At 36.6% G+C, this 13,226-nt stretch overlaps 1 protein-coding gene across 2 annotated transcripts in view; it reads right to left on the bottom strand.

Annotated features, from left to right (window-relative positions):
- Positions 1-13,226, bottom strand: part of USP14 (ubiquitin specific peptidase 14) — a 48,647-nt gene that overhangs the window by 15,075 nt on the left and 20,346 nt on the right. For both annotated transcript variants that reach the window (XM_081097475.1, XM_081097476.1), the window contains exons 6-10: positions 11,441-11,499; positions 6,302-6,432; positions 4,922-5,002; positions 4,275-4,360; positions 3,518-3,632 (exon numbers count right to left, since the gene is read on the bottom strand). In XM_081097475.1, coding sequence (XP_080953601.1) covers positions 3,518-3,632; positions 4,275-4,360; positions 4,922-5,002; positions 6,302-6,432; positions 11,441-11,499 — 472 coding nt within the window. The remainder of the gene's footprint in view (positions 1-3,517; positions 3,633-4,274; positions 4,361-4,921; positions 5,003-6,301; positions 6,433-11,440; positions 11,500-13,226) is intronic.

Below are 13,226 nucleotides of genomic sequence, written 5' to 3'. Positions count from 1 at the left end.
CTCCCTCTCCCTTCCTCTCTGAAGTCAATAAAAAAAAATACTAAATAAAGTTAGCACTAAAAGGGGGAATAAATGGTGATGGAAGAAGAGCTGACTTGTGGTGGCAAACACACAATACAATACACAGATGATATATTAAAGAATTGTACGTATAAAACCTATATAATTTCATTAATCAACCAGTGGCCCAGTGCACAAATTCATGCACATTGAAAGGAAATTAATTAGAAGAAATATTTTAATATCACTATTCATCCTTTTTCTATAGAAGTGTCAACCAAATTCACGATCAACAATGACAGATGGCAACACACAAGTACAATTGGCACCAACGAGAGCTTTATATGTATCGCACATGTGGAAGTCAACTTAACCTTTTGTATATATAGAATAAACTTGTTTAATTAGACCTGCTTTCTGATGTAGCTAAACTTTTTCCAGCCCAGTGAAGCACTCCAACTTCTTTCACATAATTGTCAGCAACACAGCAGTAAATATCAACACAAAGCAGATTATTGTAGATCACACAGGGAGAACAAAGGGTAAAATATTTAACAGCAGCAGTGTTTGACTTTATTCTGAGCAGTGAGAAAACTTTAAGTCATTTTCAAGGTCCAACATTTCTTACTTCTTTTCAGTTGGGTCAAGTTTCTAAGCTTTCTAAATCTCCGTTTTCCGGCTAATGAATGTTTGCACCTGGCTATAAAGCAAGTTGTGTTCCTGGACTGAAGAAACTGCAAGGAAGCTAGCTGCTAGGGAGAGGAAGGACAATGCCATGTGACATCATTACCCAGTGCCCACGGCCATCATTTCCAGGCTGAACTGGGCTGTGGGCTGCATTTTGCGCCATGGGGTCTCAGCAGAGTTGACTGCGATTTGTTGGGGTTTCACTCCAGGGTGGTGCCAGGGCCTGTGTCCCATTTGGGGAAACCAAGTACTGCTTTGTGGGCGCCAGGTCCACAGTGCCATTTCTCTGTAAATGACCAGTGTGCATCAACAGCAGCTCCTGCATTGAGCGTCTGCCCTCTGGGGGTCAGTGTGCGTCTTTGTGACCAGTCGTATGGTCGGATACCTTGCATATTAGCCTTTTATATATATAGATGTCACCCCAATAAGTTCATTTTAAAAAGTAAAATGAGCCCTAGCTGATTTGGCTCAGTGGATAGAGCACTGGCCTGTGAACTGAAGGGTCCCGGGTTTGATTCCGGTCGAGGGCACATGCCCAGGTTGCGGGCTCCAACCCCACTGGGGGATGTGCAGGGGGCAGCAGATCAATGATTCTCTCTCCTAATTGATGTTTCTGTCTCTCTCTCCCTCTCCCTTCCTCTCTGAAATCAATAAAAATATATATTTTTTTAAAAAGTAAAATGAAATTGGGAAAAAAAATAACACTACTAATGTGCTCTACTTTCGAGAATATAAATATATAAGAAATCACAGAGTTAAAACAATTTACTGTTAATGTTTAGTTTAAGCATGTTATACTTGTTTAAAAAAAATTTTTTAAGTTTTGTTTTTTAAAAGTTACTAATCACGCCCAGCTGGTGAGGCTTGCTGATTGAATGCTGACCTATGAACCAGAAGGTAATGGTTTGATTCCTAGTCAGGGCACATGCCTGGGTTTTGGACTCAATCCCCAATAGGGGCGAGCAGAAGGTAGCCAATCAATGGTTCTCTCATCATTGATGTTTTATCACTCTCTCCCTCTCCATTCCTCTCTCTAAAATCAATTAAAAAAACCTGCAAATCACATTACAAAAGTTATCACTGCAGAGTAGCTTCTGAACACTTAATCAAGTTTATTCAGCAACATAAAGGTAATAAAATGTGAGGCCAAATTACTTAAATGATTAAAATAATCTATAATCTAACACATTAAAATGATCCAATAATCAGAATGATCTAAAAATTACAATAATATAAATTTAAAATCTCATGTATACCTGTTTTTCAAGAAAGCATATATATTGCCATGTTATTCATCAGATAATAAGCTATACCTATTATCACCAATACACTATCATCTAGAAGTTCCAAGTATATTTCGTTTTTATAGAATTTCAAAAAATTTTAAAGAAAAGATCATCCTGGAGAATCCCTGACATACATTCTATTCCACACTCTCCAATTAATACTTATACTTCATGTTTTGAAGCCCTGAACCTTGCACATTGTAAGTTGTTATAGGCTTCTTGGTGGTTAGCTAGTATTTGTAATGCTTTTAAACTAACTTCTCTCAAAAGCCATTATGCCTCACAACTCTCCTCCCAATACCAGAGGGCAAAGAATATCACTATTTATCTATCTACTTATGTCTAAATTTACTAACCCTCCCCCTAACCCATTTTACCCCAAACTATAAATGGGAGCTCCCTGACAACAAATTATCTTATCAAGATACCTACCCCAATTCACTACCTATCCTTCAAAAAGATGTGCATATTCCCCAAATCACATCAAATTAACAAATTGGCAAGCAAACCATTATATTTTATCAATCTGCTCACTATAGTACATTCCTTAGTATGGCACTAGGCAAAGAATACTAAGTTCTTGTTCTGGATCTGTCACAAACCAAACTAAGTCACTTTAATTCTAGGACCTCAACTGCAATACTAGTGCAATGGCAGAATGACTCTTATGTCCTGATCTGCACAGTACAATCCGTTTATACCTCATAATTATTAAAATACCCTCATTATTACACCTCAGAGCCTTCCTGCAAGCCTTTGGCTCCATTTTTGCCAACCAATCAATACATAACCTTGTTTTATGTGTTTCTGTATAATGATCCCGTACTTAACATACACTGTTAATCATTAACATGGAATTCATTCACAACTACACTAAAACTTATCCCTGAATGAAACTTATCTAAGAAACTTAATTTTCTCCTTAAGGTATGTCACAGCCCTCTGACCTCTTTTTTTTTTTTTTTTAATATATATTTTTATTGATTTTTTCGAGAGGAAGGGAGAGAGATAAAGAGTTAGAAACATCGATGAGAGAGAAACATCTATCAGCTGCCTCCTGCACATCTCCCACTAGGGATGTGCCCGCAACCAAGGTACATGCCCTTGACCGGAATCGAACCCAGGACCCTTCAGTCAACAGGCTGACACTCTACCGACTGAGCCAAACCGGTTTCGTCTGCCCTCTGCCCTCTTGCACTTAAAACATGAGACAGCACTTCAGCACTATGTCTGAAGGCCATTTTAAATAGCAAAATCAATAAGCACAAAACTGCAAAATATGTGGCACTAAAAACGGATTGCAAAGACACTTGTTTATAGTATGAGAGCTGAAATGAGAAGTCAACAGCATCACCTTTCTGGACCTTAGGTAGTACAGTGTGTGTTTCAGGCAACTCAAAATTTTTGCCACACTAAGCATGTCTTCAAATGACTGTGAAAACACCACAAGTATTGATGCTGGGTCACAAATAAATTTTAGCAAGTAGGTGCATTTGCAAATGCAGAATCCATAAATAATGATGATCAACTCCAATTGTTCTTACCAATTTAAGTCCTGTAAAAAGATACTTGACTTCTTGATTGATAAAACAGCTAAGCTGAAGCTGATTTTCTTTTCCTTTAGTGACTTCTTCTTCTTCAGATTCTGTGCATCTCATGCTTTCCAAAGTAAGATAAGGAAAATGGCTAATGCTATTAAAATTAATAGTATCATTCATTAGCATTTACAACATTTTGATCTTCCAATAGAGATTTCAACATATTTTAAAATGCTAATTCACTTACCAACAATATTCAGTAATGAATCTAAGAAAAGGATAAACATTAAACAAATCTAAGTTGCTATTTACACGGTCTTAAAATGGTCTTAATAACCAAAAGATACATAAAGAGAAATATTTTCTAAGTTTCTACCCATCAGCTAGAAAGTAATACTTCCCTAAATTCATGTTTTATGAATTGGTTCAATCTCATGTATATAACTGATGCACTCTATTGCATACAATTAAAAATTCCCTTTGAGGCAAATTAATGAAGTTGACTATGTTAAAGATGTTCATAAGAAAAAAATAATGAATATCCTTAATGTATATACACTTATCTAACCTTTAAGATCACTCCAATGGGTATACTTCTCCAAATTTCCTATTTCCATGACATGTTTTAGACATAAAAACCTCTAAAGAATTTTCCTTCCATCCCACCCACCACTCCAATCAGCCAAGGTATTTATAGCAATTCACTTCATACACTTCTAGTAAGTTCTGAGTAGTTTATACATATCTTGGCTCATAAGGATACGTAGTTTCAAACTCAACTCCAAAGTATTGGTCAATTAAACTTTTCTTTTTAGAAGGTGCCACTGCTGATGCAGATGAAGAATCTGTCTGCAAAAATTAAAATCATGTATTTATTAATATATACTACCTTCCACACAATCCAGTTTAGTAATATATATGTAAGTTTTTTAAAATGTAATCCCTTTCTACACAATCCTTCTACTGCTCAAAAAATATTGCCAAAATCTTGATGCACGATATCAATTAAGTTTAATACAATACATTGAATTCAAGTGTCAAATGCAAGCTTCCAAATTCCAACTATAGATTGACCATCTAAAATATTTAAGTACATGTCTATCTATTAAGATGAATTTATTTCAAGCCTTTAGGGTGGGGATGAATCAAGTACAATGAAGATCTGTAATCACAAATATATTTCAACTAGAAGCCCAGCGCGCATGATTCTGCTTGCCTCAGCTGGCCGCCCCGCCCATCGCCACTTGTAGCTCATGCCCCGCCCTCTGCTGCTCGTAGCTCTCTGCTGCTAGTAGCTCTCCACATCGAGTAGCTCGAGTAGCTCATACACCGCCTGCCGCGAGAGCCACTGCTTGTTTGGTCATGACTCTGTTATGGCATCACGACCAGGCCTTTTATGATATAGATTACCTCTTTTACAGAATCATCCTCTATGGCTTCCAATTTCTGTTGCAATACTCGCATCATTTGTATCCAACATTCATTAGCATCCTGTAATTTTTAGAATGACATAGTAAGTAATCCTGGCTGTGACAGTGTTTGGTCTATAGAATCCTCCCAAAATAATTCGTATTCTTAGGGAAGAAGAAAGCTACTTTTTTCTTTAAAAATGTTAAGCCAAAGTCAGTATTTCATGATCTTCAAAACAACAAAAATTCCAAAATAGTTTTTTTCAGTCATTCAAGACATGTTTACTGAATTCCTAATTATGCTAAACATTGTTCTAGACCAGCCGTGGGCAAACTACCGGATCCAGCCCGTTTGAAATGAATAAAACTAAAAAAAAAAAAAAAAAAAAAAAAGACTGTACCCTTTTATGTAATGATGTTTACTTTGAATTTATATTAATTCACACAAACACTCCATCCATGCTTTTGTTCCGGCCCTCCGGTCCAGTTTAAGAACCCATTGTGGCCCTCAAGTCAAAAAGTTTGCCCACCCCTGTTCTAGACACTAGGAATACATAACAGTAAATAAAATAAAGATCAAATGGGAAACACAGATAAAAAATATATAACATGCATTCAAGTTCAGAGAAGGGTTATGGGGGGGGGGGGGGGAGAGTAATGCAGGAGCAAAAACTGATTGATGCAAGGAAAGCATGCTATTTCAATACGACAGTCAAAGTCTCTCTGATGCCCTGACATCGGAGTCATGCACTGAGAGCCAAAGGGAACAAGAGCTAAGGCCCTGCAGAACAAGGGTACATGGAGGGTTTAAAAAGTAGCAAGGAAGCCCTGTTGGTGTGGTCAGTGGTTGAGCATCGACCCATGAACCAGGAAGTCACGCAGTTGGACTCCTGGTCAGGGCATATGTCTGGTTTGTGGGCTCAATCAATCCCCAGTAGGGGGCGTGCAGGAGGCAGCCAATCAATGATTCTCTCTGTAATCAATAAAAACATACTTTTTAAAAAAATAGCAAGGAAGCCAGTATCTGGAGAGAAGCAAAGAAGACAGTGGCATCTGATGAGTTCAGAAAGGTAGCCAGAAGCTAGATTATTTAGGATTTAGGTTACTTAGGGATAGAAAATCACTAGGAAGCACTGAACACGGAACCAACATAACCTTATTTACATTTTAAAAGGCCTCTGGGGACTATATGGAGAAACATTGCAAAGAAACAAAAAAAGACAAGAGGATCAGTTAACAGAATATTGCATCACACCAGGCAAGACATAATAGAAATAGATGACTTATACTTGTATTTCCAAATATATTTCAATAAGTGTAAGTGTAGGAAACCCAAGATTTACATTTATAAAACGAAAACCAAGAACCTTGACCTGATTACCTGTTGAAGATACTGTCCTTGTTCGCCCTTCTCTGCAAACTGTGGAAAAGCCATGTGCAAAAACTGCAGTAGAATAATAGGTGGGATACTAGAAGAAGTTTTATCCATGGAATCAAACAAATCTCTAAGAGCTTAAAAACAAAGCAACAGTACCTTAGTAAGAGTGGCATATTTAACACATGCTACTGTAAATTAAATTTCAATTGCTATAAACAAAAAACTGCTTAATAACTTAATAACTTTTATGTACATCTATTCCATTTGCAATTGTTAGATTCCTAATAAGAAAAAGATTGGTTTTCACATCTTAATGAACTCACCAGAATTTACACTGCAGTCACTAGCTATAAACAACTTCTGAGCCCTGCCCCTCTCTCCTTGCCAGCTGCTGTTTTCCCAAAGCAGGGTATATATTAATTCAATATAAATACATATAACTTCTGTCTACAGATCAAACAGGTATAATGTTACTGTTCTGCCACTATGCCATTATCAAGCCATCAGTTCTTAACTCCTGACTCACTTCCCTTTACTTGGTTCCCATCTACTGAAATCCTGAATATTGAAATCTGGCTCTTTAAACAACATACTTCCTGACTGTACTGAACAACTTAAAAAAACAAACTAATTTGCCTTCTTCAAAATCTTTCCTGTTTATCCCCTCTCAACATCATGAATCCCAGTCATGGACTCAGCCCTGGCTTCTGGAGGTCAGAATACTTTTCCTTTGCTGAGTTTCTATCTATCACTTTGTCTTTACTTCATGTACAGCAAAACTCTAATCTAGCTTATCTTGACTTGTTAATTAAAATGTGAATGTGCCCTAACCGGTTTGGCTCAGTGGATAGAACGTCAGCCTGAAGACTGAAGGGTCCCAGGTCCGATTCTGGTCAAGAGCATGTACCTTGGTTGTGAGCACATCCCCAGTAGGGGGTGTGCAGGAGGCAACTGATCGATGTTTCTCTCTCGTCGATGTTTCTAACTCTCTATCCCTCTCCCTTCCTCTCTGTAAAAAATCAATAAAATATATTTTTAAAAAATGTGAATCTATTATTGTTATAGAAATTGAAACCCAGTAAATACTACATTTCAGCACATAGCAAGCACTCAATAAAATATTCCTGAATAAATCAATTAAACATAATGCTTAAGAAGTATTTTTGGTTCCAGCCGTTGTGGCTGTGTTTGAGCATTGACCTATGAACCAAGAGGTCACAGTTTCATTCTTAGTCCCAGCACATGCCCTGGTTGTACGCTCAATCTCTGATAAGGGGCATGCAGGAGGCAGCCGATCGATGATTCTCTCTAATCATTGATGTTTCTCTCTCTCTCTCTTCCTCTCCATTCCTCTCTAAAATCAATAAATATATTTTTTGGAGGGAGTGCTGAAATTTAAGCATCACTACTAAGCTATTTTTAAAATAAAAAAGTCTAAACTTTAATAACACCTTAAAGCACACACTGCTAAAAAAAACGACGGTTTAATATTTAATATGTACTATGAAGAAATTATTTAATATATATCATCTCAAAATATTTCCTTTGTTTGAAAAAAGGTCAAAAATACACTATACATTAAAAGCGACTAATGAGCCCTCATCGCTTTGGCTCAGTGGTTAGAGCATTGGCCCGCAGACTGAAGGGTCGCGGGTTCAATTCTGGTGAAGGGCACATACCTCAGTTGCAGGCTCGATCCCTGGCACCCACCATGGCGCATGCAGGAGGCAATCGATGTGTCTCTCACATTTATGTTTCTTTCTCTCTGTCTCTCCCCCTCCCTTCCACTCTCTCTAAAAATCAATGAAAAAAAAATATCCTCAGGAGGTTTAACCAAAAAAATAAATAAAAGAGACTAATGAGATATAACAACTAAATGTAATGTATACTCTAAACTGGCTCCTGGCCGAAACCGGTTTGGCTCAGTGGACAGAGCGTCGGCTTGCGGACTGAAAGGTCCCAGGTTCGATTCCGGTCAAGGGCATGTACCTGGGTTGCGGGCACATCCCCAGTAGGAGATGTGCAGGAGGCAGCTGATCGATGTTTCTCTCTCATCGATGTTTCTAACTCTCTATCTCTCTCCCTTCCTCTCTGTAAAAAATCAATAAAATATATTTTAAAAAAATAAAAAAAAATAATAAAATAAAATAAACTGGCTCCTGAAGCAAAAAAGAAAAACAACTTTACAATGGGCAATACTGGGTCAATTCGCAAAAGTTAAATAAAGTCTGTATTTTAGAGTATTATTATATCAGTGCTAAACTCCCAGATTTTAAAAACCATCCTGTAGTTATGAATGTCTTTATTGTTTGGAAATACGTACTGAAATATATATATTTCAGTTATATATATATGCCTAAGCGACAGTTATGACCAGATGACCCAACGACCAGACAACTGGCTGGTAGCTATGACACGCACTGACCACCAGGGAGCAGCTCCTGCGTTAAGTGTCTGCCCCCTGGTGGTCAGTGCACGCCCACAGCCAACCTCCCCTGGCCAGCCAACCTCCCACAGCCCCTCCCCACCAGCTGGCCAGCCCCAATCAGGACTGGGTGAGACAGCCCCGATGGGCCCTTATCACTGGCCAGGCCGAGGGACCCCACCCATGCACGAATTCGTGCCCCGGGCCTCTAGTTCAGGAATAAAAGACATGATGTGTGCGATGATGTGTGCAACTTACTCTCAGAAAAAAAGAATATGCGTTATAAACAATAATAAACCAGACGCGACAAAAAATTAGTAATTGGTGAATTCTTGCAACTTTTCTGTAAATTTAAATTTAGTTCAAAATATAAAAGTTTAAAAAGTCAAGAAGCAAAAAGTAAAGAACAGTATTTTTCATCTCATCAATACTATAAGCTTCCTATCTATATATATAAAAAAAGGCAATATGCAAATTAGGCCTGGACGCTGTAACAGGCCACGACGGGACAGGAGGAGTTGCATGCGCAGGTGAGGCCCAGAGTGGAGACGGAAACGGAAACAGAGACAGGGGGGCCTGACCGAACCGGCGTGGCGGCTCCAGTGGCCCGGAACGGACACAGGTGGGGGGGCGAGCCTGGGGCAGAAGTAAGGTGCGGGTCCCGGCTGCCTGTGGTGCCCGTTGGGCCTGACTCCCCTCGTGGCCCGCGGAGCGCCTCCTCACGTGATTTTAATCGTGCGCTGGGCCTCTAGTATATGATAATGGACAAGTTGCTGAAATTCTGAGTTACTCTTAGATACCAGGTACATAAGCCATCAAATGAACTAGATAAAGGTGATCATATTTTCTCATTACAAACTTCATTTCAAAAAACAAATCTACTTTTAGGAAAGAGGTTAGAGGAAATCTCTCTAACTCCAAATGACCCAAAAGAACTTACTGTTAATAGCATTAAAAATTAAGGGCTGACCATAATGAGATACTACTTCACACACCTAGAATGGCTATAATCAAGACAAAAAAATATCAAGCATTATGAAGAATGATGATAGCAAGCAATATCAAGAATGCAGAGAAACTGGAACCTTCATACATGCTGAAAGGAATGTAAAATGATGCTGTTGCTTTGGAAAAGTCTGGCAGTTCCTCAAAAGGTTAAGTATAGTTACCATATAACCCAGTAATTACACTCCTAGAGATTTACCCAAAATGACAACATATGTCCACACAAAAACTTATACACAAAATGTTCCACAATTTTTGTAAAAGTCAAAAAGTAGAAACCATCCAAATGTCATTCAATGATGAAAGGATAAATAAAATATGGTATATCCAATCAATAGAACCTTATTCAGCAATAAAAAGGAATGAAGTACTGATACATGCTATAATGTGGATGAACCTTGAAATCATTCTAAGTGAAAGCAGTCAAAAAAAGAGCATATATTGTGTAATTCCATTTATATCAAAAGTCCAGAATAGATAAACCTACAGAGACTGTAGCTAATTAGTGGCTGCATAGGGCTGGGAGTGGTGAATGGAAAACTGGGGGACTACTAAAAGCTAGAGTTTCTTTTGGAGTGATGAAAATGTTCTAAAATTGATTTTGGTGTTGGTTGCACAACTCTGTAAATATACTAAAAAGCAATGAATTGTACACTTTAAATGGGTGAAGTGTATAGTATATGAATATCTCAATAAAGTGGTTACAAAAAAAAAAGTATGCCTATAAAACCCCTATTATCCTAGCCCAGTGATGGCGAACCTATGACATGCGAACTCATTTTTTTGGTTGATTTTTCTTGGTTAAATGGCATTTAAACATATAAAATAAATATCAAAAATATGTCTTTGTTTTACTATGGTTGCAAATATCAAAAAATTTCTATATGTGACACAGCACTAGAGTTAAGTTAGGGTTTTTCAAAATGCTGGCACACCGAGCTCAAAAGGTTCACCATCACTGAACCTAGCCCAATGATTTAAGAGGGTATCCATTTTGCCTTGCCCGATGTAACTCTTTTGGATGAGTACTGTCTCATGCACCAAAAGGTCACCGTCACCCGTTAAATTCCTGGTCAGGGCACATATCTGAGTTGTGGGTTGGTTCCTCAGTTAGGGGGCGGGGCGTATAGGAGGCAGCCTATTGATGTTTCTCTAACACATTGATATTTCTCTCTCGCGCTCTCCCTCTCCCTCTCCCTTCCTCTCTCTAAAATCAATTAAAAAAAAAAAAAAAAAAAAGAGGGTACTCATTTTGTCAAGTTGTCCCAAAATGAGACAGGGGGATACATGGCCTCATGTAAGGAAGAAATAAGTTATTTCTATCATTTAAGAATTTCCATGTCTCCTCATTCCTCATATACCATACTTCCTTACACTATTACCCACCAGGATTCTCTTTTATAATGATCACATCAACTATAATAAAATCTCTCCCTGGATATCCCTAAAGCTATATTATACTAATAAACCTAAAGCCAAAATTATAATTTAATCCAAAGATTGGTTTCCAAAAAATTCTCATATCACTGGTTATAATTTGGATGATAAAATAAGTCCCCAGATGTTTACAGTAAATAGACCAATTTTAATGAGGTAATGCTTTAGAAAAGACATTTTGTAAATTGAAAGGCACTAAACAAACTGTGAGTAAAAATAACATTTACTGAATATTATACTCTCTCTTGAAAAATATATATTTTTAAGATACTGACCTGCAGTAATATATTGTGCTGAAGCCATTTCCCCTGAAGCTCTCAAGGCACCAGCATACCTAGGGACATTAAGGCAGAATTAAATAATTAGGATTCAATTCATTCTCAAACTCAAATGGGAAGAAACCAGTGAAAAGGACTTATTATGACACACTCAACTGCAAGTTTCTCAGAGTTGCTCCCACCTTTCTATTTTCCATCTCTCTGGTCTTGTTCCTTTAAGCCTTATATAAGCAAAAAAGGAGTACTAAAAAAAAGGGAATTTAAATGAATAAAGTCACTTTAAATTCTTTCCCCTTGTCTAGCTCATCTATACCAAACATTTTCTGAAAACAGTGTAAAACAAAAAGTATAAATTAACTGTCTATTATGAAAAAAATAAAACTTCAAAATAACGAAGAAAAAAGATATTAGATCAAAATCATTAAATCAAAATCAATTTACCTATATTCAAAACTAAGTCACTTAAATTTCAAGTCAGTTTGCTCACCTATAAAATGAGGGGTTTCTATTAAATGATTTCTAAATGCATTTTCAGCTCTAAATTGTTACCTTATAGTAGTACAAAAAACTGGCTTTCCAAAGGAAATATTCAAACCACAGTATTTACTAATACAATATCTTTTATGACGAAAGATCAGAAATTATCATTCAGATAATATTCAAACATTACGGGTAGGAGAGAGATTGCATATTCACTATGATCAAAACTATGCTTACTTAATATATATCTACTAAAATGAAAAAGAGTGATATCACCCAAGACTGGCAAGAATGTGGAGCAACCAGAACTACTGACACAATCAATAATATGGGTGACTCTCAGAAACTATGCTCGAGTGAACTAAGTCAAAACAAAACAAAAGCAAAAAAAAAAAAAGTACATTCTGTGCATTTAAGGTTCAGAATGCACGATGGTGGAAGGGGATGAGGACAGAATGGAAAAGGCATAAGAAAACTTTATAGGATGGTGAAAATGTTCTATAATTTCATTGTAAAATAGGTTATAGAGAATTTGCATTTATCAAAACTGATCACACTAAACATTTAAAATGCATGCCTTTCACTAGATTTTTTTAAATTGAAATAAAATCTACAACAAAAACTCTATGCTTATGTAAATAGAAAGGTCACAGAAAATATCATTAAATTATATTCAGTTGAATAGTTTAGTTTTTTCTTTTTTTCATTTATTTAGATCTGTTGGAAACAGAGAATAGAAATATCACACGTTAATTTACTATCCCCTAAAAACTCTCACTATTACAGGAAAACATAGTTCCTACTTAAGATAAAACTATCTAATAAGCCAAATAACATTAATAATGAACTTTACAAAGAAAAACTGTTAGAAAATAGAGAGGAACTGACAGAAATACTAAAGGGTTTAAAAGATAGGATTACTGAGTTTTACAGACAAAAGAACCAAGAGTCTTTGTCAAGTCAATAAATAGAAATTAAATTATGATATAAAAAATTTAAATTTAATTAAGTTAGCTTAATGTCTATTATACTTTATCACCTACAAAAAGAGGTTGTCTTTACTTTTCTATCTGTGAAATATTCAGAACAAGCAATCATACCTCAGATCAACCTAAACATTCATGAACAGAAGACTGAATAACTATTTGGTAACATATACATAAATGGTATATTATATAGCACGAACATGAATGAACTACAACTATAAATACACACCATGGATAAACCAAACATAATGAGCTAGACTCAAATAAACACAATATACTAGTATATGTTTTTGTTCATAAACAGTTCAAAATAGTCA

The sequence above is a fragment of the Myotis nattereri genome, assembly GCF_964212035.1.
Source record: "Myotis nattereri genome assembly, chromosome: 8".
NCBI classification, from domain to species: Eukaryota; Metazoa; Chordata; class Mammalia; order Chiroptera; family Vespertilionidae; genus Myotis; species Myotis nattereri.
Note: the sequence above shows the minus strand (reverse complement) of the source record. Positions and strands in the feature narration are given on the sequence as shown.